The sequence below is a fragment of the Taudactylus pleione genome, unplaced genomic scaffold, assembly GCF_031769625.1.
Source record: "Taudactylus pleione unplaced genomic scaffold, aTauple2 ptg000529l, whole genome shotgun sequence".
Taxonomy (NCBI): Eukaryota; Metazoa; Chordata; class Amphibia; order Anura; family Myobatrachidae; genus Taudactylus; species Taudactylus pleione.
The window spans coordinates 2,742,058-2,769,721 of NW_028284931.1; the positions used below are offsets into that span (position 1 = coordinate 2,742,058).

Genomic DNA, 27,664 nt, shown 5'->3' on the forward strand with positions numbered 1-27,664 from the left:
TGCGCCTGTGTCATAAGTAAAGGGCCGGCTGGCTTGACCGTTAAAGGGTGCTGTAACCCCCAAAGTACACTCCAGTCCAAACCAAAAAAAAAATTATTTTCTGTGTTTGTGAATTGTGTGCGCAGTAGCCGCACGTGCATCAACAAAGTAGTGCCAAGCGTGCGCCTGTGTCATAAGTAAAGGGCCGGCTGGCTTGACCGTTAAGGGTGCTGTAACCCCCGAAAGTACACTCCAGTCCAAACCAAAAAAAAAATTATTTTCTGTGTTTGTGAATTGTGTGCGCAGTAGCCGCACGTGCATCAACAAAGTAGTGCCAAGCGTGCGCCTGTGTCATAAGTAAAGGGCCGGCTGGCTTGACCGTTAAAGGGTGCTGTAACCCCCGAAAGTACACTCCAGTCCAAACCAAAAAAAAAATTATTTTCTGTGTTTGTGAATTGTGTGCGCAGTAGCCGCACGTGCATCAACAAAGTAGTGCCAAGCGTGCGCCTGTGTCATAAGTAAAGGGCCGGCTGGCTTGACCGTTAAAGGGTGCTGTAACCCCCAATGTACACTCCAGTCCAAACCAAAAAAAAAATTATTTTCTGTGTTTGTGAATTGTGTGTGCAGTAGCCGCACGTGCATCAACAAAGTAGTGCCAAGCGTGCGCCTGTGTCATAAGTAAAGGGCCGGCTGGCTTGACCGTTAAGGGTGCTGTAACCCCCGAAAGTACACTCCAGTCCAAACCAAAAAAAAAAATTATTTTCTGTGTTTGTGAATTGTGTGCGCAGTAGCCGCACGTGCATCAACAAAGTAGTGCCAAGCGTGCGCCTGTGTCATAAGTAAAGGGCCGGCTGGCTTGACCGTTAAAGGGTGCTGTAACCCCCAAAGTACACTCCAGTCCAAACCAAAAAAAAAATTATTTTCTGTGTTTAGCCGCACGTATATATCAAATCGATATAACATAAATGGAGGACCAAACTTTCTCCGATAAAAATAAAATAGAGAAAGATCAAGAACCACTTCCTCCTAGTGCTGAAGCTGCTGCCACTAGTCATGACATAGACGATAACATGCCATCAACGTCGTCTGCCAAGGCCGATGCCCAATGTCATAGTAGAGGGCACATACAATCCCAAATGGCAAAGTTCAGGAAAATGACCTTGAAAAAGACATTTAAATCAGCTGTAGAAAAACGTAAACTTGCCAATATGCCATTTACGACACGGAGTGGCAAGGAACGGCTAAGGTCGATCCCTAGTATGTTCATGACTAGTGGTTCAGCTTCACATGACGATGGAAGCCCTCCTCCCACTAAAAAAATCAAAAGAGTTAAGCTGGCAAAAGCACAGCGAAGAACTGTGCTTTCTAAGAAGATATCACAAATCCCCAAGGAGAGTCCAAGTGTGGTGGTGGTTGCGATGCCTGACCTTCCCAGCACTGGACGGGAAGAGGTGGCTCTTTCCACCATTTGCACGCCCCCTGCAAGTGCTGAAATGAGCACCCACAGTCCACTTGCTGATATGCGAATTGAAGATGTCACTGTTGAAGTACAACAGGATGAGGATACTGGTGTAGCTGGCGCTGAGGAGGAAGTTGGCGAGGAGGATTCTGATGGTGATGTGGTTTGTTTAAATCAGGCTCCGGGGGAGACAGTTGTTGTCCGTGGGATGAAAAAGCCCATCACGGTCATGCCTGGGCAGAAGACCAAACATTCCACCTCTTTGGTCTGGCAATATTTCTATCCAAATCCGGACAACAACTGTCTTGCCATATGTACCATATGTAAAGGTGAAAAAAGTAGGGGTAGGGACGTCAACCACCTAGGAACATCCTCCCTTATACGGCACCTGCAGCGCGTTCATAAAAAGTTACTGTCAAGTTCAGAAACTTTGGCTAAGACCGTAAGCAGTCCAGGGACACCTAAATCCCGTTGTCCTGTTGTATCCAAGCGCCTGCAAACCACACCGTCAACTCCCTCCTCGTCAATTTCCTCCTTAGTCAGGATCAGAAGTAGTCCTGCAGGCCATGTCACTGGCATGACTGACTCTCCTATCCGGGATTCCTCCGGAGGATCCTGCATTGCTACGCCTACTGCTGCCGCTGCTGCTGTTGCTGCTGCTGGGAGTCGTTCATCATCCCAGAGAGGAAGTAGGAACACCACTACTTTTACTAAACAATTGACCCTCCAACAGTCCTTAGCGAGGAGGATGAAGTACGACAGCAGTCATCCTGAAGCAAAACGTATAACTGAGGCCTTGACTGCTATGTTGGTGTTAGACGTGCGTCCAGTATCCGCCATTAGTGCAGTGGGATTTAGACAATTGATGGAGGTAGTGTGTCCCCGGTTCCAAATCCCGTCTAGATTCCACTTCACTAGGCAGGCGATACCGAGACTGTACAGAAACGTCAGAAAAGTGTCCTCAGTGTCCTGAAAAATGCCGTTGTACACAATGTCCACTTAACCACGGACATGTGGACAAGTGGAACAGGGCAGACTAAGGACTATATGACTGTGACAGCCCACTGGGTAGATGTATCACCTTACGCAGCAACAGCAGCAGCGTCACCAGTAGCAGCATCTCAGAAACGCCAGCTCGTTACAAGGCAGGCTACGCTGTGTATCACCGGTTTCAGTAAGAGGCACACCGCCGACAACCTCTTAGAGAAACTGAGGGAAATCATCGCCCAGTGGCTTACCCCACTTAGACTCTCCTGTGGATTTGTGATATCTGACAACGCCACCAATATTGTGCGGGCATTACATCTGGGCAAATTCCAGCACGTCCCATGTTTTGCTCACACAATAAACTTGGTGGTGCAGAATTTTCTGAAAAGCGACAGGGGCGTGCAGGAGACGCTTTGGGTGGCCCGAAAAATTTCTGGCCACTTTCGCCATTCAGCCACTGCGTGCCAAAGACTGGAGCGCCAGCAAACACTCTTGAACCTGCCCCGCCATCACCTGAAGCAAGAGGTTGTGACGCGGTGGAACTCAACCCTCTATATGCTTCAGAGGAAGGAGAAGCAGCAAAAGGCCATACAAGCCTATACATCCACCTATGACATAGGCAAAGGAGGGGGTATGCACCTGACTCAAGCGCAGTGGAGAATGATTTCCGTGTTGTGCAAGGTTCTCCAGCCCTTCGAACTTGCCACACGTGAAGTCAGTTCAGACACTGCCAGCTTGAGTCAGGTCATTCCCCTCATCAGGCTTTTGCAGAAGCAGCTGGAGAAAGTGAAGGAGGAGCTAAGACGGAGCGATTCCGCTCGGCATGTGGGACTTGTGGATGAAGCCCTTCATTCGCTTTGCCAGGATTCCAGGGTGGTCAATCTGTTGAAATCAGACCACTACATTTTGGCCACCGTGCTCGATCATAGGTTTAAAGCCTATGTGGTGTCTCTCTTTCCGGCCGACACAAGCCTGCAGAGGTGCAAAGACCTGCTGGTGAACACACTGTCAGCTGAAGAGAAACGTGACACGTCAACGGCTCCTTCTTCATTTTCTCCCGCAACTGGGGCTGCCAGGAAAAAACTTAGGTACCATAAGCAACCCGCTGGCGGTGATGCAGGGCAGGCAGGACCAAGTTTGGACATCTGGTCCGGACTGAAGGACCTGGCAACAATTTCTGACATGTCTACTGTCACTGCATATGATACTGTCACCATTGACAGAATGGTGGAGGATTACATCGGTGACAGCATCCAAGTAGGCATGTCAGACAGTCCATACCTGTACTGGCAGGAAAAAGAGGCAATTTGGAGGCCTCTGTACAAACTGGCTCTATTTTTCCTGAGTTGCCCCCCCTCCAGTGTGTACTCCGAAAGAGTGTTTAGTGCAGCCGGGAACCTTGTCAGCGAAAGGCGTAGGAGGTTGCTTCCACAGAATGTGGAGAAGATGATGTTCATCAAAATGAATTATCAGCTCTTCCAGGGAGACCAGCCTCCAGAAGGTACAGAGGGACCTGTGGTGGTGGATTCAAGTGGAGACGAGTTAATACTTTGTGAGGATGAGGATGTACACACTGAAGAGGGTGAGGATTCGGTGGATGAGGAGGATGAGGATGACATCTTGCCTCCGTAGAGCCAGTTTGTGCAGGGACACATTAATTGCCAGCTTGTTTTGTGGGGGCCCAAACGAACCAATCATTTCAGCCACAGTTGTGTGGCAGACCCTGGCGCTGAAATGATTGATTTGTTAAAGTGTGCATGTCCTGTTTATACAACATAAGGGTGGGTGGGAGGGCCCAAGGACAATTCCATCTTGCACCTCTTTTTTTTCTTTGCATTATGTACAGTTTGGGGCCTAGTTTTTCTAACTGCCATCCTGTCTGCCACTGCAGTGTCACTCCTAGATGGGTCACGTGTTTGTGCCGCCCACTCGTGTCGCTTAGCATAGTCATCCAGCTACCTCGGTGCAACCTTTTGGACATAAAAACACTATTGTGAGGTGTGAGGTGTTCAGAATAGACTGGAAATGAGTGGAAATTAAGGTTATTGAGGTTAATAATAGCATAGGAGCAGAAAAACCTACAAATTCTGTGATTTTAGCTGTTTTTATGCTTTTTTTAAAAAAAATACAGATCCAAAACACAAAACCCAGAACCCAAAACACGGAAGGGTGGTTTTGGCAAAACCAATCCAGATCCAAAACACGAAGAAAGATCCAGATCCAAAACCAAAACACAAAACACGAAAAGTGGCCGGTGCACACCCCTAATATATATATATGCGTCTATGCCAATTGAGGCTTGTAAAACCAGTGTTTAACAAATTGTACATGATGCTTGCCCAAGGATAAGTAAACTATAAGATAAACATAACAAAAAAAAGTGTGTAGGAAATTAAGATATTACATCTACTTGAAAGTTTAATTAAAAGCAATATTAATTATTTTAAAAATCACAGAATATTTTATTGATCAATCAGAAATCAGACAAATCATCAAATTAGTTAGAATCTTGAATTGACTTGTTGGCAACTTACTTATCATCCATGAAATTAAGGTTATTTGGATTTTAAGAGAATGAGGGGTCTATTCATTAAACCTAAAAATTCGATGGAGATAATTAGGTTTAGAACTCGCATGGAGTTCTACCTAATTATAGGTGGAATTCATCATACCACCTCTCCATAAGTATCTATTCCGAAAAGATGTCATTTTTGCGATGACAGCTTTTCGGGAAATAGATACTTTTCCCTGCCTACACTACCTTATCGCATCTGGAAACAGTGCTGCGCATGCGCTGTTACATCTGTAAAACCAGCGCATGCACAGCACTGCCTACAGAAACTTTTTTTTTCTTTTTCTAAACTTTCTTGTGCTCTGCTGGGGAGCACACATGTCCGACCAGCCTCCGAAGCCTGAGGACGGAGCAGAGCGCCGGAGGGACTCGTCGGGGGACCTGCACACGCGGATACAGGTAAGTCGATTCTGCTATTCGCCACCTCACAGTGGCGAATAGTAACTGCATCAAATTCCGAAAATTCATAATTTTCAGAATTTGATGAATACCACAATTTCCACATCCCCATACTAATGTATGGGGAGTGTGGAAATTAACGCAGGGGAACTTAGCAAGGAGATATCTGTGATATCTCCTGTGCTAAGTCTGTTCATGAATACCAAAATAACGTTATTTAAGGAAAATGTCCTTAAAAACTTTATTTTAGTGTTGATGAATAGGCCCCTGAGTCAGAGGCAATTGTGAAAATGGACACATCACACAAATTTTAGCCTACTGTGCATGCAGTTGGATTGCAAAACATGGTCCTTGCATGCATCAAGCAATTTTTTCGAACTCACCAATAGGTGCATGCAGAGGCTAATGTGAAATAGACGATCCGGCATGTTCGACCGATCAATATTTTAACAAACCGGTTGACAGCACACAGAGTACAATTGTCTATAATTGTCTAGTGTATACCCAGCATTACATTAAAGATCTGACTAACAGTGGAAAAACACAGAATAGTTTATATTTTTTTACTTTGCAGAAATGAAATACACAAACATACTCGCACACAGACGCGCGCACACACAAACGAATATGCACACAAACTCTCTTCTTACCTTGAGGGCCATCAAATTTAGCCTTTTTCACTGCGAAAAGAGAGAGATAAAAATGAAATCAAAGGAAGGACATGCCCTAAAAATTTGGTCCTGTTAAAATAAGATGTATACAATGTATTTACTGTAAATTACTTAGCATCTAGCATGTTTATTTTTGTTTTAACATTGCTTCCTTTTCATTTACTCACTGTATATTCTAAAAACCTTATAGTTATATAGTGTTCTATGTAAATTGCTAATGGAGGGACAAAAGTTCAAATATATCTGTAATTCTTGTTTAACACATTGGGGCTTATTTCCTAAGGCCCCTATAAAATTTGAGGCGAAAAGCCGTTTCCGCGTGTTTTGGGGGGAAACTTTTCGCCGATGACGTCATTTTCGCCTGTTTTGGTTTTTCTCAGTATGCAATTTGAAAGTCAATGCAATGTAATAGGCGGAAAAGTTTCGCCTATGAATAGGAGGCGGAAAAAAGTGTAGAATTGGGGTTTTGGGGTGCAACGTTGCGGAAACCCCCGTGCAGCCTTCAGACAGTCCCCCAAAGGTAAACTGTGTCAAAAAATTACTTTGAATTTGGGAGCTAAAAAAAAAATGTTGGGGGACAAAGTTAAAAACTAGCAAGTATGCCCCAAGTGTTTTTTTCATTGCAGGTGCTTGCGGCAGGTGGATTTTTCATAATTTTTTCAACTTAACTTTGGCAACTTTTAAATATGCTGACTCCCATTTTCAAGTACCCCAAATTTGCTGGGATAACTTATTTTGTGGAAAAAATACTCCTGAATACTATTCTGCACCACGTATAAAAAATGTTTATAACCCACGTCCATGTCCTCCAATGGACGTCACTTTTTCCTTGTTTTGATCAAACTGTTTCTGTTTTTTTGTACATTGAAAGGCGCTGTGGACCCCTAGTGGTGCCATATAAATGATGATGATCATAATAATAAAAATAATAATAATAATAATAATCTAACTTCCTTAACCATTGCCTACAGGTTCAAAATGCTCTCATACCTTATTCTTATCATGTTTTTGAACCACTGTTTTAATAGATAAATAAATAGTAATAATAAAAATACTCCCTAATACATGTAGTGGTATGGTACTAGTTTAGGGGTCCATTTATCAATACTATATGCCCAGTAAGCAATTTCCAAACGATTATTACTAAATGAATTACCAAAGCTATTTATTAAGCTTCTAATGCTGCTGCTCGGCTCTTCTTCCTCTCCAGACGTTCTACATCTGCTTCCCCTCTCCTACAAGCCCTACACTGGCTCCCCTTCCCCTTCAGATGCCAATTCAAGGTTCTTACATTCGCCTACAACGCCCTCACCAAATCCTCTCCTGCATACATTTCTGACCTTCTCTCCCTTCACACGCCTGCCTGCCCACTCCGCTCAACAAATGCATGCCGCCTCTCTTGCCAACTGATTACTTCCTCCCACTCCCGCATCCAAGATTTTGCCCGTGCTGCTCCCTACCTTTGGAATGCTCTTCCTCTCCCCATCAGACTCTCCACCTCTCTACAAATCTTCAAACGGGCTCTCAAAACCAACTACTTCATCAAGGCCTTCCAGCTCTCATCCTAACCCACCTCATGCTCTTTCCTTCCTATCTTCCCCTTCTGTGTCACACCTGTCTGTCTGCCCCTCCCCTTTAGAATGTAAGCTCTCACGACCAGGGACCTCTTCCCTTATGTGCTTCTCTTTACATTTTCTTCTACTCTTTACTTCCCATAAGGGCACCTCACACGTGACTGCCAACTCCCGGCTGCTTATTGTGAGTGCTTTAATCGCTATTGCGGCAATGTATATAAATCGTGTCCTTGTCCTGCACTGTAATGTACTGTAAGTTACTTGTTTCTTGTTCACCTATTAGTTCTATGTACTATGTAAGGCGCTATGGAACACTTGTGGCGCCATATAAATAAAGGATAATAATAATAATGCAGGAGTTACTGCAGTCCAGTAACTGAGGACACCATATTCCTTATACAATGTAATGTGCTATTTATCCAGGTATGAAAACTGAAAATTTAAGAGCTTACTAGGGGAATTAAGACCATCTTTGAATGGCATTAGTAGTCTCCTACCCATGGCAAGAAGGTCTGGAGTGTGAATAGGGATACATTGGAATTCCGCTGGCCCTTATAGTGCACATGTGCAACCTAAGATCGCATATATGGAGAACCTCTGCTCATACCCAAACCGAAATTGGTGGATGCACACTCTGCACAGGAGATGTAAAGTCTTTCAGAAATCAGGGGATTCTAATTTACAGATACAGCAGGTTCTCTCAAGTGCTGTCCCTGCTGTAGGTACATTATAAATATCGACAAAGAGTAAGTAATCTGCATAAAATGAAGCAATATTGATAGAAAATTACCAGCTTTGCGAATAAGATGCATTTTAAGGGGAAAAGTTGCAGGAAAAGACACTCGGTGCTACCGAGTCGTGCCACGGCATGGCGCAACTAGAAGGGCTGTTTAAGGCGCAAGGAGGCTAGATGTATGTGGACACATCTGTTTATATTGTATTATGATGATTTAAGCACTCGAAAGCTAGCATAAGCATGAGAGGAGATAAGCAACCTGTTTTTTTATTGTAGCAGTACTGGTTATAACTGACTTTTGGTTGCAGTTACGTTATTGGTATTTGTATTGGTTCAATCAAATTTGACAGCCTGTGTAGGCGGGCTCTGGTTAGGGATATTAGGGCACTGGGAGGAGTCAGATTCCTCTTTTCCAGTTGTGATCGTCTGGATAAGTACCTCAGTGTCACACTGAAAACATTATACCTATTCTGTCTTTCTATTATATTTGTTTTTCACTCCTGCTCCCCTGCTTATTCATATTTGAATCTTTTTCCCACTGTTTCTTTCATTCCTATCCTTATATCCTTATTCATTGCCCCCCCCTCCTTTCTCCATTTTACATTTCTTCCCCCCCCCCGCTCTTTCTTCCCCTCCCTCCTCTGCTCCCACTGCTCCCCGCTGTGTGCAACTTCTGTTAAGTTCATCCCCCCCCTCCGTTTTCACAGTTCCCCGCTGTGTGCTCCTGCAATCCAGCTGTCATGCCCCATTCCTGCCGAAATGCTCCCCCCCCGTTGCTTGCTGGAGGCGGCCCGGCCACTTGCTTTAGCGGCCCCCTCTCCCTACACACGCGGGGCGCGCACTGCGCCGGCGCGTGTGTCATACAGGCCGGTGGCACCCGCCGCGCCCGGAGCTCCTCTCACAACGCTTCATCTGGCCCTCCCCCCGGGTCACCAGCAGATTATATAAGGGCCGGCAGCGCGGCCTCATCAAGCCCCGAGTTAGGCCCCGCCCCCTAAGTGGAGGGCGCCTTTTTAAATAGTCAGGGCGTTCACAGCCCTTAATCATCACCCTCCACCACTCCAACTCCAGGAGCGGGGAGGGCTGTTCTGCTGACCCCTACTAATGTGCAGTCACTTTCTGGGGGTCAGCTATTTACCAGCCCAGAGGGGCTGCATGCATCACCTATGAGCCGCATTGTTGCTGCGGACAGTCATCATAGTGTCTCAGCCCGCAACACCCCTTTAATGCTGCAGTTCTCATTCCCCGGCTTAGCACCATTACCACCAGTCACTAGCATTTCCGTCAGCGGTTTGGCCCCCCATAATTTTTCAGTAGGTGCCGCACCGCCCGCTGCGCAGTGGTCCCCATATTTTAGCCAGGGATTTAGCCAGCAGACACTTCCGGCTGTCCTTCCTGATTTTTCACAGCAGTTTATTAACCCTTAGTTGCCCCATGCTTTAGGTCATTATGTCCCGCAGGCACTGCACCCCTCTTTTGGTCAGCAGTTCCATTCCACCGCGGCCTTATATAACCCTTACCCGCAATTTTTCCAGCAGGTGCCAAGTGACAATTTATGGCTGAATTCCATCCTGCAACCCCACTTGCCACAGGCCCCCCACCAGTCAGGCCTCCCACCCCACCGCACCCCACCCAAATCCATCCTCAGGCCTCCCCGCCCGTGCAAACCCCAACTCCAGCCCCCGTTGCAGTTTCTGTTTCAACATTGTCCGTTGCTAACGTTGATGTCCCTAGTTTGCAGAATATCATGTCACCAGCGCCTTTGGCGGTGGGCACACCACACAACGCGGGACAGGAATTGGTTTCCACAGTCGGGGCGGCTACCCCATCGACATCTGGAGCAGGTGAGATCACTTTGCCTCATAACACTGTCGCATTATCACACTGAGGACTCATCCGACTCATCTAGCTCAGGCGAAAAACCGCGCAAGCTCATGCACTATTTTGTTCAGCAGTTAAAGGGGAAGCGTAGGAGCCCGAATAGAGCCTGTAGTTTAGCGGGTGGCTTGGTTCTGGATGCAACGGGCGATGCGCTTCATTGCTCTAATACTGCTATTTTGTGGGGGTTAGATCTAAAATTAAGGAGCGTATTAAGAAAGGCAGGTATGCAGATATGTTTGCTATTACGCACGACAAGAAAAAGGCCTTGGACCTGGCTAAATCGGGGGGAGCGGCCGCCGAGGAAGCTCGGGGCAGCTACGATAATTGGCTTTCGGGTATGTACATATTTGCGGCTTGTTATATAGAAACCAAGCTTAAATATTTGCACCTTGTGCATAGCATGCAACTGTCTGCTAGGCATAATGTGTGGCGTCGGTATGATGAGGCTTTTCGTAAGAAGCAGGATGGCCATTAGATCTTTAGCTTCGGATACAAGGATGTAGACGCCTGACTAGAGATCACCCATCAGAATAAGCCCACCACCGATACTCCCGAAGGTCGTAAACAGCCCTTTGTTGCCCGCCCAGGATTTAACACAGCAGGAAAGGGTAAATACTTCGCTTTTAATAACGGGCAATGTAGCAGAGGCGCAAGCTGCCGTTTTAAGCACGCCTGCCTGTCGTTCGGAGGTGTGCAGCCAAGGATTGTAAGCGTCCAAGTGGACAGGGTGAGCAGCGTAGCGCTAAGTAGAGCTGTTTTTCCAATTAAAGTAGAAGTTCTAGAGCGTTGGTTGGTTCGCTATCCTCTTAAGGCGGAAGCGGCCTTTTTGTTACGTGGTTTTATTGAGGGTTTTCGTTTACCAGTAGTTCATCCAGTTTTTGTTTTGGCCAAAAAGAACCTTAAATCAGCCAGGGATTACCCAGATATTGTGAAAGAAAAGATAGCTATGGAGGTGGATTCGGGCCGCATGGCTGGCCCTTTTTGATCTCCTCCCTTAGTCGATATGTGCATTTCTCCTTTGGGGGTTGTTCCTAAAAAGGATGCCGGTAAATTCCGGTTGATCCAGCACCTGTCCTATCCGGAAGGGGGGTCCGTGAACGACGCTCTAGATCCAGAGGATTGCAGCGTCGCTTATCAATCTTTTGAGGACGCCCTCTGGATGGTACAGAATTTCGGTAGGGGAGCCATATTGGCAAAGATTGACATAGATTCCGCTTTCAAGCTTCTCCCTTTGCCTCCCGATTCTTTCAAATACATGGGTTTCAAGATTGACGGTTCATATTTTGAGGATAAATGTTTGCCAATGGGATGCTCCATTTCCTGCTCCTTTTTCGAATGTTTCAGCTCTTTCCTACAATGGTGCATTCAGGTGGGTTCAGGGCAGTCGGGTGTAGCCCATTATTTAGATGATTTATTGGTTGGGCCAGCTGATAGTGCCATTTGTAGCGAGCTACTTTTTTCGGTGCAGGCTATTTTTCGCGTTATGGGAGTGCCCATTGCTGTAAAAAAGACGGAAGGGCCGACCACAGAGTTGGCCTATTTGGGTATCGAAATCGATATCGGGATGGGGTTTTGTAGGTTGCCCAGCCATAAAGTTGCTAAGAGGCGTAAGTATCTAGAACTTTGCCTTTCCGCTAAAATGATCTCCTTAAGGCAGCTGCAATCATTGCTCGGCCTGCTTAATTTCTCTTGCCGAGTTATTCCTATGGGCAAGGTGTTTTGTCGTAGGTTGGAGAGGGCCACAGCAGGCGTAAAAAAGGCGCACCATTTGATTCGTTTGACTAGTGAACTCAAGGAGGTCATGCGCTTATGGTACGTGTTTTTGCAGGACTTCAATGGGGTTCGGATTTGGTTACCCAAGCCAGTGGCCAACTCTGAACTCCAGCTTTATGCAGATGCATCTGGAGCTTTGGGTTTTGGGGCCTTTTTCGAGGGTCAGTGGTGCGCCGAAGATTGGCCACGGGATTGGCGACCTGACGGTTTTACAGGCAATATGCTCCTCCTTGAGTTGTTCCCAATTGTGGTAACCGTTTGTCCCCAGGCTCTCAGTTTGCTTAGGCATTTAACATTATTATGTCTGATAAGGAACATTGAATTTAAGGCTAGGCACGTCCCGGGCATTGAAAACGAGATAGCGGATGCTTTATCTCGTTTTCAATGGTCCAGGTTTCGGTCATTGACGCCCACAGCCAGCGATCATGGTTTACCTTGTCCTGCTCATGTCTGGCAGATCATCAGGCCAGCATCGGTGGTCTCGCTCTGAAAGCTTTGGCCCCGGGTACCCTAAAGTCCTATACGGCGGCATGGAACTCCTGGCTGGCTTTCATTGCCAAAGTAGATCAGGGTAAGAGTGTCGAGGATACCCTGTTGAAGTTCGTTTGGTTTTGGCATGAGCATGGTCAGTCAGAGGTGGCAATGTCCGGTGCTTTGGCAGGCATTACATATTTTTCACGCTTGCGTGGCTTGATAGACCCGACTCAGTTATTTATTCTCTCCAAAGCTCTGAAGGGTTGGGCGAGGGAGCAGGCACGTGTAGGCGATTCTCGTAGGCCAGTGGATACCAGTTTGTTGAAGAATCTCGTGGGCGGTGGCAGGTGTGGCCCTAGGTGATTATGAGGTGGTGTTGTTCAGTTTGGCTTTCGTTTTGGCATTTTTCGGAGCGCTGCAAGTAGGGATTTTGATGGATAATGTGCTTGTAAAATCAGATGTGATTTCGCTGAAAATTCAGAGATCAAAGACTGACCAATTAGGTAGGGGACATTGGTTGTCAATTCCTGCGCATCCAGACCCGAGCATATGCCCAGTAGCCATAGCTAAGCATTACAATCAGCAACGTCCACGAGGGGGGTTGTAATTGCTAGTTCATGAGGACCTTTCACCGCTCTCGCGTTTTCAGTTCACAGCAATTTTTAAACATTGTTTAATAGCCCTTGATTTGCAAGTAGAACATTATGGCACGCACTCATTCAGAATTGGTGCGGCCACTTGTGCAGTAGCAGCGGGTTCTCCCACCAAGGCAATCAAACGATTGTGTCGATGGAAGTCTTCCGCTTATAAAAGTTATGTTAGCGGTGACAAGCTTCTTAATTAGATAGTGCTTCATGCAACTTTGTTTTTTGGGGAACCCAGTTACTTAAGCTACCCGCCGCTAGGGGGATTGGAGTTCTTTTCACCTTTTGCCCTCAATGAGGTTTTGGTGTTGTTCACCTCAATCTAGGTCACCCAGGCAACTCAGTTTTCCCTCCCTGGTTGTTGTTTAAAATGCTATGGTGTATAAGCACTAATGTTCCTTTAAAAACTTTTTCCATACAGGTCATGGTAGGGAATTTGGTAGGGTGTGGATTGTGGGACATTCGTATGTGTATTGGGCTAGCAGACACCCCCTTGCTCGTGAGACCCCCTTAATGTCCGCTGGATTGGGGTGCGAGGTTTCAGATGGAATGGACTTTTGACTCTTCTCTGGGATTCAGAGAAAAAATGGGGGGCCCCAGACTGTGTAGTCATCCATCTGGGATGTAATGATTTGGGCACGTGTAAAGGTGTGGAGCTCATCATTGCTATGAAGAGAGACCTCCAAATTATTGCTGAGAATTGACCATACGTCCAGATAGTTTGGTCAGAAGTCATTCCCCGTAGATTCTGGAGAGGGGAGCAAGGTGGTGCGGCTTTGGTTAGAGTGCGGAGAAAACTGAATGCTGCGGTGTCTCGGTTAGTATCAAGTCTGGGAGGGCATGTTATCAAACACCTCCGTCTCCGCTACAAGGAGGTTGACTTTTATAGATCAGATGGAGTGCATTTGGCTGGGGAAGGTCTGGTCTTATTCGTCTCAGCTCTTTTGTCTGGTATTGGAGGCAGTTAGTCGTCCTTGTTAGCTGGTGGCTGTACGTCGTCAGTGGACCCCGTATTTGGCGGAAAGCAGTGCTCCTCGGTGGCTCAATTTAGTAAAGCTGAACTTGGCTAGCATCCCCCCTTTGAGTGAGGCGAGTCGGTTGCTGCCTTAGGGGAGGACCAGGTCTCCATCTTATGGAGGGACCAGCACTTTGCTAGATTAAGGGGAGATGGTACTACTCGAGATAGCTCGCACTTGGGGGTGGAATCTCCAACCAATCTTAGTAACACATTCTTCATATGGGCTGTAGATGAGTTAGCACTGCTTTTTCGCCACCATGCTCGAATCAATTACAGATCAATTGCAATCCAATTAAATAAATTTGGCTGCGACCTCTTTTTTGCAAATCTATTCAGTTGTCAGTGTCGTTATTTTAGATTGGTTAAGTTTAAGTTAAGTATGATGAAAATAATAAAACTATGGGTGACATTCATTTTCATTAGCTTTTATCTATTTTTTCATTTTCTTTTTCTATATATAATATCTTCCCAGTATTCTGAGCCATTCCATCAATTACATGCTTTACTTATACTGTATACATTAAACATGATAACTTCTGACTTTCAGTCACTTTTAATTTTTTTTAAAATTAAATAAACAAAAACAAAATAAGTGTAAAAGAAGGAAGAGAACACCTCAATAATCTACGGTCAATCTATTAATATACGGTCAATCATTTACTAAAATGTACCAATGTGGTTATTTTTAACTTATTTTGACTATTTAAGTAACAGGCTGTTAACCTCATTTGAACTGCTTTTCAATTTGATAATAATTAATAAAAAAAAGTGGAAAAAGGAAAGGATAACAAACATAAAACAACATTTTAATTTTGCAGTTACTACCAAGATTAAACAATCTGTTTTTTGTATCAGTTATACGACAAGATAAGCAATCAATTATTCAATTAACAAGATGCTATTGGTACCTCTCCCCATATACCTAATTGCTAACATCTTCCCCCGACCTCTCTTAGGGGCCTATTCATCATCACTAAAATAACGGTTTTAAGGACATTTTCCTTAATTACTGTTTTTTTTGTATTCAATAACACACTTAACACAGGAGATATCACTGATATCTCCTGGTTAAGTCCGCCTGCGTTGATTTCCACACTCCCCATACATTAGTATGGGGATGTAAAAATTAGGCTATTCATCAAATTCCGAAAATTACGTACTTTCGGAATTTGATGGAGTTACTATACGCCACTCTGAGGTGGCGTATAGAGGGTTACACTTACCTGCTGTCAGCTGGGCAGGTCCTCCTCCGCTCCCTCCGGCGCTGCCATGTTTTTATTTTCTAAACTGTACTGTGTTCTGCCGAGAGAACACAGGGCCTGATTCAGAGGCGGACGCTATTTGCGCTCGCTCATTCAGAAAAAGGGGCCGGCTATTTAAATTGAGCGCTGGCTCTTTGCGGTCTGTTGACGCCTCTATGTCTGAGCGATGCGCTCACTATTTTGTAAAGACGCCCCCTGGCCGCTCGCATCCTACGTCATCTCCGCTATTTATTTGATTAATCGAGTACATCGAAAGGCGTATGAACTGCTCGCAGTGCTTGTGGTTGGATTTTCCTACCGCAATCATGCGAACAGTTCAGGCTAAGAAACAACCAAGTGACGTGGTCGATGACGCTGCTTTGTTAATTATGCACACCCTTAAAACGCCCGTTTTGACCGTTTGGCATGCTTGCGTTCGGATCTCCACACCCCGTTTTCAAGCACCTTCCTCTGTTACCACCCACAAACGCCTCATTCTGTCACTCAAATTAGCAGGCACTCGCTATTTAGCGAGCGCTCAATTTCCGACTGCAATGACTGGTTGGCGCATGCGCATTACGACCCATACGCATGCGCAGTTGTGCGAACATCGCTCGGAGCGAACGAGTGGCCGCTTACGAGCGGCTCTGAATCAGTCCCACAGTGTCAGAGCACTGCAGCAGCCGGAGCCAGAGGAGGGTGCAGCGGCGGGGTAGGTGGGGGACAGGGGGTGTGGCGGGAAGGGGGGGAGGGGTTTGGGGGGGACACAATTACCACAGCTGTAGGCAGTGCTGCACATGCGCTGCTTTTACGGATGTAACGGCACTTGCGCAGCACTGATTACAGCTGCGGTAAGTTAGAGTAGATAGGGAAAAGTATCTATTTCCCGATAAGCTGTCATTGCAAAAATTACAGCTTTTCGGAATAGATACCTATGGGGAGGACGAATGATGAATTCCTCTGGTAATTAGGTAGAACTCCATGCGAGTTCTAAACCTAATTACCTCCAGAGAATTTTTAATTATAATGAATAGGACCCTTAATGATAACAAACTAAAATAAATTTTCTATGCATCCTGTTATTTTGTCCCTTCTGATAAAGATCTGTAGCAACATCTTTTTGCTACTTGTTTAATCCAATCACCAAGGCCTACTAAGCTGCTAAAGCTGGGTATGCACTAGGTGGAAAGATTTGGTACAGTAAGTGCATACACACTTACCAATCGTCTGCCTGATGTGTCGGGCTTGACGATGTTCACAGACATATCAGGTGCACACACCCGCCGATTCGCTATAGATATATCGGCCAATCAATGGAACGGCGATATATCTATCAGTGTGTACCCAGCTTTAGACTTACTATATTCACCAAACCCCTCCATCTTCCACTAAAAGTATACTAAAAGTATAGTATCCCAAAAATGACCCTACTCTTCTCAGCCTCCTCAGTTATATCTACAATCAACTTGAGCCCAAACTATTCCTAACACTTGGCTCATGCCAGGTAAGCATTAGTAATGGTCAGTAATAGACTTTACTCTAAGGACCTTTAACCAAGGGCTCATACACTCGCTTCTCAAGGAGAATGTCCACGTTTAAATGCATTTGAATCCAGTGGTCTCAGTTCAGAGACGAAACCTTGAGGACAAGTCACACCAATTAAGTCTGGCTCTATCACTTCCCATACTGGGATTCTAATCAATTTCCCTTTCTCTTGCCCTCCCCACTCATCTCCTAGTCTCTGTTATGTCACCCTCTTTACATTCCCAGAGGCCCAGCGATCTCTTATTTACAAGCAACTCCACTGAGATCAGTTGTTTCGAATGTCAGTTAGCATTACCTACTTAATGAGAATGTGAAATTACATTTTGTACTTTAAGGAAACACAATTCTTAGGAACTGCTCACCCTGCATTAAAATCTAAAAAGTACCCAATGAAATATAATTTATCTAATCTACAGAAGAAGAGGGGGTTAATTATACTTCTAAAATCACAGAAAACCCCAGGCTCAGATGGTTTTACAGAAGCTTATGATTTAAATCTCAAACTCTGTCTAGTCTCATTATTTAATAACATTCTAAATGGACAGGCCATAATAGCTGGGATTCCCAAGAAAAGAAGAGACATAACTAATTTATCTAACTATTGACCTGTAACTCTTCACAAAGGTCCTGACCATCAGGGTAAACAATATGTTACCAAAATTGATGAAGAATGATTAAATGGGCATCAGGGAGGCAAATCGTTGACAATACACACTGAACAATTGATCTAATTCATTCAGCTAACTCTCAGAGTCTTCATACTCAAAATCCTATTGGTGTATAGGTTCAATAGCAAATTTCTTACATTGGTCTTTGCTTTTTGTTTTGTTCTGCCTGCTATCACTTTACCTCGTACAGGTCGAGGCTCCCATATCCAAATATTCAGAAATACGGAATTTATTTTAGCATTACTGAGATAGTGAAGCCTTTGCTTTTTGATGGTTCAATGTACACAAACTTTGTTTAAGGCACAAAACTATTAAAAATAAAGTATAAAATTACCTTCAGGCTTTGTGTATTAGGTGTATATGAAACATAAATGAATTTCATGTATGTACACAAACTTTGTTTGAGCCACAAAATTATTGAAACCATTGTTATAAAATGACCTGCAGACTGTGTGTATAAGGTATATATAAAACATGCATTCTGTGTGTATATTTGGGTCCCATTCCCAAGATAATTCATTATGGTATGCAAATACTCCTAAATATGGAATATTCAGATAGCCAAAATACCCCTGGTCCCAAGCATTTTGTATATGGTAGACTCAACCTTTACAATTGTACTTGGCAGGGTTGCCTGTGATCTTCATTAACATTTGTCGTAATACCTGAGCCCTCCTTTGCAACCTGAGAAGCATTATATATTATTAAAGGTATAATAGTGGCACAGCCAGGTTAAAAATTAGAATTATTGGCAGTCATGTTGGTTACTATGACCACCCTACAAACAACTATTCCCAACCTTTCTACAGTATAAGATGCCTACAGCATGATATCAAGTAACAAAATGAGTTTGTCGAAAACAGATATTTTACCACTTTGGATCAAAGGACCTCAATTAAAGCCAACCAATCTAATAAATTCCAAACAAATAAAATCAAGTACCATAGGGTGTTATTTACCAATAATTATAGCATGTTAACTATCCTAAAATTATAATGCAATTAAAGAGTAATCTTAACAAATAGAATCAATTAAACATTTTTGGGGAAGATAGTTTCTATTAAAATGAATATACGTCAGCGAATATTGTAGACTTTTCAGTCCATTTCTACCTATTTTCTTACAACATTACTACAATATATTTCTCAGATGTTATCTTTGAAGCCAAACCTCTGGTTGACAAAATACACATTGTGAAATCACACTGGCATGGGGGACTCATTTAAACAAATTACTTTGCAACTCATCAATGCAATATAATTGCTTGGTTTTCTTCCTCAGGTCAAGCAGAACATTATTCTTCAGTTCTTATGAGGCTGACCTGACTACTAGGTCTGAACACGGCAGACAGACCTTGTAATGATAGAATAACTTTAACAAGTTCAAAAGTTATGGAAATACAGATAAGAAACCATACAAATCAAATCACCAATCATGTATCATGTTTAGTATAGCACATAATATACCAATGATACAAGTTTCAAATGGGATTGGTGATTCAAATGGTGATCCTGGCGGTCAGAATCCCGATGCCTGCATCCCGACAGGGTTAGAATTTAGTTAGAATGTGTTGGTCAGTATTCCTCCCCCTCTCCCTATCCTAATCCTAACCCTCCCTCCCGGCCGGTGCCTAACCCTAAGCTCCCCCCTAGTGCCTAAACCTAACCCACTCCTCCCCTTGCCCTAAACCGAACTTTCCCCCCTTAGTGCCTAACCCACCCCCTAGTGCCTAACCCTAACCCTCCCCCCAACACTGCTACTTACCTCCGAGATTCCGGCGGTCGGGATGTCGGTGCCGGGATTCTGACAAGTGTTGGGATTCCGGTGCTGGCATTCTAACCGCCGGAATCCCCGTGGCCAGGATATTGACCGCATCCCATTTCAAATACACAGTTCAAACTCACAATAAATTTGATGTACTGCAATGTGACAAAATCCAGACAAGGCAAACAGTCTTGTAAAAACCCCGCCTATACTACTTTGGCATTGTCAATGGATTATAGTAATGCAAACTTACTTGCAAACACTGCAAAGCATATTTTCATTAGTCATACATATTTTATGCTTCACAATTACATGCAATTTGTGATGGAAATATTGGCCCTCATTCAGAGCCGTACGCTCTGAGCAGAGCGCACGCTCTGAATGAGGGCCGCCCTCCATAAAAATGGAGCGTCCTCCTGGACGCTCGTATAGCTGTGGGTCACCACCCACAGGCTATACGAGCGTGCAGTTTGATGGGCGCGATGGTCTTGACCATTGCGACCATCGAAACTGCGAGCCGGAGCCTGCGCTTGAGGTTTTCAACCGCAAGCTCCGGAGTGATTTTGGCTCTATCAGAGCCAAAATCACTCCCACTGACATCACTAGTGATGTCAGTGGGCCGGCTTCTGACGGGAGGCGTTCCCGTGGGAACGCCCCGTCAGGGAGGCACGCCCACCAAAGGGGGCATGCTGTCAATCAACATCGACAGCACGCCCCCTTTGATCAGACACAACGAGCGAAGGACTTTCCTTCGCTCGTCGCGTCTGGCGCATGCGCACGACGGAGCTCCCTCCGTCGTGCGCATGCTCAGTGCAGAACATCGACCCACTTGCGAGCGGACAGCCGCTCGCGAGTGGGTCTGAATCAGGGCCATTGTCAAGAACATCCTGGAAAGTGATGGTGCCTCACCAAATAGGGTTTTTTTTTTAAATAAAATACTGAAAAGTATAAAGATATGGTTCAAGCCCAATCAAGCACGATTACGGTAGATCAAAAAGACTCCAGGCTTGTTGGGACCTGTAGTTCGACAGCAAAAGACAATATTATTAAATCTAATTTTTGCACCACACTTTTATACACAATTAACACGGCACCCGCCAGCCAGGGGTGCCGGGGATAGCTCAGGCCTGGGGTGACCTGGAGAGGGGGACCCTTTATTGGGGAGCTCCCCACATCCCCTGGGCTGACTAGCGGTCAGATGTAATGCTTTGGCTGGGGGACTCGGTGACAGGGTTCCCCAGCTGTGGCATTACACCCCCCGCTAGAAAGAGTCCAGTGCTGGATATGGAAAATACAGGGGACCCCTACTCATTTTGTCCCCTGTATTTCCACAACCAGGAATGGCTCAACAAAGCCTTGTGCTGGTTCTTAAAATACAGGGGACACCTACGCTTATTTTCCCCTGTATTTTAAGAACCAGGATAGGCTGAACAGAGCCCTGGGGTGGTTATGCTTGTGAGTGGAGGATGCATGTCATTTTTTTACAATTCTTTTTTACTGTTTTATTTTTTTAAACACATAAGCCTTCACGGATCTCACTGATTTGTGAAGGCTTCTGTATAACTCTGACCTTTTAATGCTAGTCGCATTAAGAAATCTTACCCGGACTCGCATAATGTAATAGCCTCAAACTCACAATTTCGAGGGCTATTACATTTGGCGAGTTTTGAGACAAACTCGGACCTTTAAATGTGCGAGAAGGTCCAAGTGTGTCTCACACAAAACACTCAGACCCTATTACATCTCACTCCCTAAGTCACATTTCACCATATTGTTGAAAAATATATCAAATATTGTAGTTTCAAATATAATCACAGAAATTATCCAAGCAAGAACATTGAGCAATAAAAGCATTAAAAATAACCCAGAAATTCAAATACAACCATAAGACAAAGATAACAAAAATTTTAACCTAAAAAAATCCTTAAAATACTTAATATAGGTAAATAAATAAGATAACACAATATAGAAACCTCTAACTACATATCACATTGTGATACTGTCAAATTAATAACCAAAATTACTAGATGCAAACAGGAGAAAAATAACATTCTAAATGACCATGAAGACAGCTATCTACAGAACCATAATACTAGAAAATCAAGTATTATAGCACCTACCTAAAATTCACAAGAATCAGAAGCCGCCTATGGTTCCTTAAACTAAACTATCTGATTGATATCTCCAATCTTGTTAGAACACTGTTTAAAACATTATAACTGGTTGAACGTTAAATGCATTAAAGCATATAATTCAGGCACTATAAATGTAGCTACGCCATGTCACCACAGTCCCCTGCATCTCACCACAGCCCCCTGCATATCACCACAGCCTCCTGCTTCTCACCTATGGCTCTATTTATTAACATTATTTTTACTAAAATAAAGTGAAAAAGGGTGTTTTCACACCCTTTTCACATTATTTTTGTTTCACCTGTAGTTATTACAGGGCAATTGGAGTAGAATTAGTAAAATTGTACTCCAAACCCCAGTATCACTTATTTTTAGTAAAGCAGATCGCATTTCCCATAATTGTAATGGGAAATGTGATCCGACCATAGTTACTAAAAATAAATTGTAAAAAAATACCGGGGGAAGCCCTGTGATAATAACGCCACCTGGTGGTGGCGTTATCCAGGGTCTCCCCCGGTTACCGGGCTCCCACTCTGCTCTAACGGGGAGAGCAGAGGCGGGAGCCGGTACCAGTAATCAGCTGTGTGGTCTAAGCAGACCGCAAGCTGATTACTGTAAAAAAAAGAAAAAAAAAATTAAACATTTTTTTTTTTACTCACCTGAATCCAGGGACCGGTGATCGGGCCTCCGGTGATGGCTCCTCTCCGGTCAGCTGGTCTCCCATAGTACACTGAGGCCCGGTGATCAGGTAATCGGGCCCCAGTGCAGTATGGGAGATCACCTGATCGGGAAGCCCGGAGAAGATCACCAGAGGCCAGGAGGTGCAGGTAAGTGTAATGAAGGGAGGGGGGGGGTCGCGGGGGGGGGGGTCACAGCTATAGTGAGCGGCCAAAATGATGGTCGCGATGGTCAAGACCATCGCAACCATTGGGCTTGCGACGAGACCCTTGCGGTAGGGTCTCGCTGCCTCAAGCCCTGGAGTGCTTTTGGCTCTATCAGAGTCAAAAGCACTCCCACTGACATCATTAGTGATGTCAGTGGGGCTGGCCCCAGATGGTAGGCGTTCCCATGGGAACGCCTCCGTCTGGGCAGCCTCGCCCACCGGCACACCCACCAAAGCATTGTGCTGTCAATCACCAACGACAGCACGCCACCTTTGGTGCAAGACCCATAACGACGGCTTGGCCGTCGATATTCGGGTCTCGCGCATGCGCACGACGGAGCCGCCTCCATCGTGCGCATGCGCACTTGGGCAACATCGACCCACTTGCGAGCGCTCATCTCACAAGTGAATTAGGCCCACTGTCCGAAAACAGCTGTGACTTCCATGGGAGGTGCTTCCTGTTCACCGAAGACTGTGTAGGTGAGCGGGAACATCATGCTGGACAGGGAGCGCTTCACGGTGGAAGAGTGGTGGCCGAAGTCCACATGCAGGTTCAGCATAGGGATGGATATCGGAATCAGATGGCTACTAACCATCAATGTTTTTGTTCCGATAGTTGAGCTTTTACCATTTGATAGTGGAGTTCTGAATAGAAATCATTTGATGGTTTTCCGATGGTTGTTTGTTTTTTTATTTCCAGTTAGCTATGCCTTTCCTGGCTCCTTCGTGGCTACTGTGTCTGCATCAGGGCATCTTCATGGGTTCATTGGAGGCTGTCTGTCTCTCACGCTCTGTCTGTCTCAGACGTGACCCTACTCAGTCCCTGACTCCCTCCCTTCCCTAGGCTGCTGCTAAGCAACAGGGCACATAACTAGCTATGATTAGCCCTCACTGTCTCAGGGAGCCAATCAGAGTGCAGCCCTCCCCCCTGCAGCAGCAGTCAGTCACTCATACAGCAAAATAAAAAATTCTGTGACTTGCTCAGTAAAATCATCACTGCTCGCCACCCATTGTTCACATATGAATAGTTCATACACCTAAACCTTTCTTGACCAATGCTGGTAGAATAGTGAAAACCCCATCAAAATCCGTCCAATCGTTCAAGAGATTAGCCCAAATGAACAGACAGACTAAACTGTATCCATCTTACTACATTTGTGGTATACTCTCAATTTTCTACCAGTGCAATTTTTGGCTGGGGTTCCTATTCACACATTCAAATAAGTATTACCAAAAACAAATATGCAGATTTTGGGCTGTGGTGTAATGCTAGTTTTATTTTTGTAACCACTTGTCACTGTGTAGCTGGTATGAGGTGCATAAGTAAATGGCTTACCTCCTTGCTCATGCATTATTCTACCCTGAGTAGCTTATGGGTGTGGGAAATTAGCGACTAATGCTGAGTACACACTTGATCGACCCAACGGCCGACTGGCTGTCTAAAGGGGCACATCCACTAGGCAACAATGAAAAGACTGAACGATAATGATATCGTTATCGTTCAGTCATTCATTGTACTGTGCAGTGCATACACTGAACGATATATATCGTTCAGTGTAGGCATCCTCCATCATCCCCGAACATGGCCAATCTGTCGTTATCAGCACATTGACCGGCATGTTCGGGCGATGATTGATGTCGGAAACGACCAGCGAGATCGCGCATCGCTAGTCGTTTCCGACATTTGCATGCCCGATTTGTGCCCGATCAATGAGCGATTGAACGATAACGATGTTCAATCGATCTGTTTAATCGGGTAGTGAACGTGCACCTTAAGTGGATGATTTGGTAAGCTATACACACTTCTCAATTGGCTGCTCAATGTCTGGCCAGACATCACAGCTGAGCGGGCATTTAAATGGCCCGCCCAGTTGTGATGTCAGTGTCGGCGGGGCCTGTGGCCAGTGTACAGGAGGTCAGTGGGTCGCCCATACACACTGCCAGAAGTACAGCTATACCTGGACATTATATCTGCATCGGCTGTGCTGCAGGGCTGACCTTATATGTCTATGAACGTGGTCTTCTAAATGAACAATATAACAAGTGTTTACCTAGCTTACGAGGTCTCCGGTCATGCAGATTTCACAGTAAAGTTTTTATCTTGCATGGAAACAGGTGATGGTTGTGCAGGGCAAATACAATAAGTTGGGCACAGGACCATTTTGTATTCCAAATGCACTATGAAGAAAAAAGTGAACTGACAACCCCATGCAAGCGAAATGCATACCATTGCACATGAGTTCCAAATGACCATTAATGTGGCGGTTTCGACAAGAACACATCGTAGGGAGGCCCATGCACTTGCAGTTCTATGGAAACAACAAATGTTTTTATCAGGATGACAATGCCACCTGTCATGTTTCCAGGGCAATGCTGGACTGGTATACAGAACATTCAGTAACCTGGATAAAATAGCCAGCTCAAAGTCCAGATCTTAACCCCATTGAGAACCTCTGGGATGCTTTCGAGTGATGGGTGCGTTCATACCCAACTCGACCTTCTCCAGAGTCACAGTTGGTCACTGTACTTCAGGCGGAATGGCAACATTACTGCCTGCTGTTGTCCAGGAACTTGTGGACAGTTTGCCAGAAGGGTGTCTGTAGTAATCACTGCAAGTGGTGGACCCACAAAGTACTGACGTCAATAAAATCTCGTTGATCTATTTGCTATCAGTGTCCAATCACTTTTATATATAGTGCATATTCGCTTTATTAAATCTCTCCTCTAGAACATTACTTGGTTGCAAAACAATAAAGGAAAATTATTTACATCTCCTTTTCCACTCCTGCACAGTAATTGGGTTTTGACAATGAAAATTAAAATATATAAATCACCTTGTTACTGCTGTCGTTCCAAACAAATTCCCCATGTTTACGAGGCTCTCACTGATATTCACAATAATAGGCATTAGGCATACACTCAGCTCATATGCAGTTACAGTACTACACTTCACAAATGTAACTTGAAGCTGCTTCTCACTCTCAGGACCTGATTCAGCAAGAATCGCAGTAGCAAAGACGCACGCAATCGGTCGATTAATTTGAATTGTGCATGCGTATGCATTGCAGTGCGCATGCGCGAGCTAGCAATTGCAATGTCTGCAGAGGCTACGCAGACACAGAGCACATTGATTGACAGGAAGTGCCATTTGTGGGTGGTGATGGGGGGTGGTCAGGCAAACGCAGGCGTGCCAGTGCGTTGCAACACCATTGCTGGGGCATGCATAAATTATCCACTGCAATACCATACGCAGCTTGAGACCTCATGCGTGTGCTGAAGTTAGCAATTCCTGATTGAGGTCTGACCTGCCTTAACTGTGCGTATGGGTCCGATGTTACTCGTTCTTATTAATTGTTTCGCTATATTGCCACACTATGAGTATACGGATGTAAGTAAGGGGAAGTGGGCGTCCTTATGTTAGGCTGTGATTACAATGCGATTGCAAACATTTGCATTTCACCGCTAATATTAGCAACTGCAGTGCATGCATTCTAGCAGAATAGCGATTCTTGCTGAATCAGGCCCTCAGGCTACAGCTCTCCTCATAGGGCTTTATAGAAGTCTGTCTATTTCATTATTATCACAGCTCTGTGGGCTCTATTTATTAACATTATCGCGGGGGGTGGGGCTTAGCGTCGGTGGGGGGTAGCAGCGACGGTGGGTCGGCGCATGCGCGGGCTCTTAGTCGTTGTATTTTTTCCGAAAATACCGTGACTAGGGTGCGGATGGGATCCGCAGGGACAGAGCTTTATCGCAAGCTCTGTCCCTGCAAGGGATTTATAGTAAATCCCTGTGATATTGTCTGAATTCGCAATGCGAATTCACTCGGTAATATCACACTACAATCCGCCTTCAGTATGCGGATTGTAGTAAATAGAGCCCTGTATCTCATTATCACACTTTCCTCTCTTCTGCTGCCTCAGCCCTCGATAATTTAGGATTTTGCTCCCTTCTGTTCCACTATGTGGCTTCCAACTCGATCCGGACAAAGACCCTCATTCAGAGCCGTACGCTCTGAGCAGAGCGCACGCTCTGAATGAGGGCCGGCCTCCATGAAAATGGAGCGTCCTCCTGGACGCTCGTATAGCTGTGGGTGACCACACACAGGCTATACGAGCGTGCAGTTTGATGGCCGCGATGGTCTTGACCATCGCGACCATCGAAACTGCGAGCCGGAGCCTACGGTTGAGGTTTTCAACCGCAAGCTCCGGAGTGATTTTGGCTCTATCAGAGCCAAAATCACTCCCACTGACATCACTAGTGATGTCAGTGGGCCGGCTTCTGACGGGAGGCGTTCCCGTGGGAACGCCCCCGTCAGGGAGGCACGCCCCCGGCACGCCTACCAAAGGGGGCGTGCTGTCAATCAACATCGACAGCACGCCCCCTTTGATCAGACACAACGAGCGAAGGACTTTCCTTCGCTCGTCACGTCTGGCGCATGCGCACGACGGAGCTCCCTCCGTCGTGCGCATGCTCAGTCCAGAACATCGACCCACTTGCGAGCGGACAGCCGCTCGCGAGTGGGTCTGAATCAGGCCCAAAATGTCAACATTCAGAATGTCAACACCAGAATGTTGACAGGTTCGAAATGTCAACATGGACTTTAGGTCAACATCCAGTATGTTTTTTGCATAATTTAAGGGTTAGGGTTAAGCTTAGGGTTAGCCTTAAATAAGCAAAACTGTATGTCGATATTCTAATGACAACATGTTAAAGGTTGACATTATGAAAATGTTGATATTTTAACCTTGTCGACATTTTTAATGTTGAAATATTGGTTGCAGACATAAACTCCATGTTACGAAAAAGTGGAAAGTAACTTGCGCCCTACACCGCAGCTTTGTCCTACTCCTCGGAACACAAATCCTATATATCGGAGCCGGAATAAATGGACCCTCCTGACTACCACTAGAAGTTTGCGGTGCATGAGTTTGGTCCATTCCAATTGGCATCACTTCCGGTCCGACGCCCGCAACTTCCTGTTGGGGATACATCGCGTTACTTCCGTCACAAGGAAGGAACCTCCATGCTGACAGCTGTGATTTCCGGAACTCCATCTACTGGATTCCGAGTGGAGTGGACACTTCCAGTTATCGTTACCAAAAGAAACACAACATCGATGAGACACTCGGAGATGATTCAGTGACGGATGTTTACTTCCGGTGTCCGTCATTTGAGTAAAGAGAGAGTGATTTAATATGGACTGGATTACTGGACTGGCTCTGATGAACCATATGATCATTTTTTATTAATGGATATGGCTA

At 45.2% G+C, this 27,664-nt stretch overlaps 1 protein-coding gene across 1 annotated transcript in view; it reads right to left on the reverse strand.

The window, feature by feature from the left end:
* Nucleotides 1-27,664, reverse strand: part of UNC13A (unc-13 homolog A) — a 239,759-nt gene that overhangs the window by 182,634 nt on the left and 29,461 nt on the right. Inside the window, exon 2 of the mRNA XM_088450825.1 lies at nucleotides 6,047-6,076. Coding sequence (XP_088306951.1) covers nucleotides 6,047-6,076 — 30 coding nt within the window. The remainder of the gene's footprint in view (nucleotides 1-6,046; nucleotides 6,077-27,664) is intronic.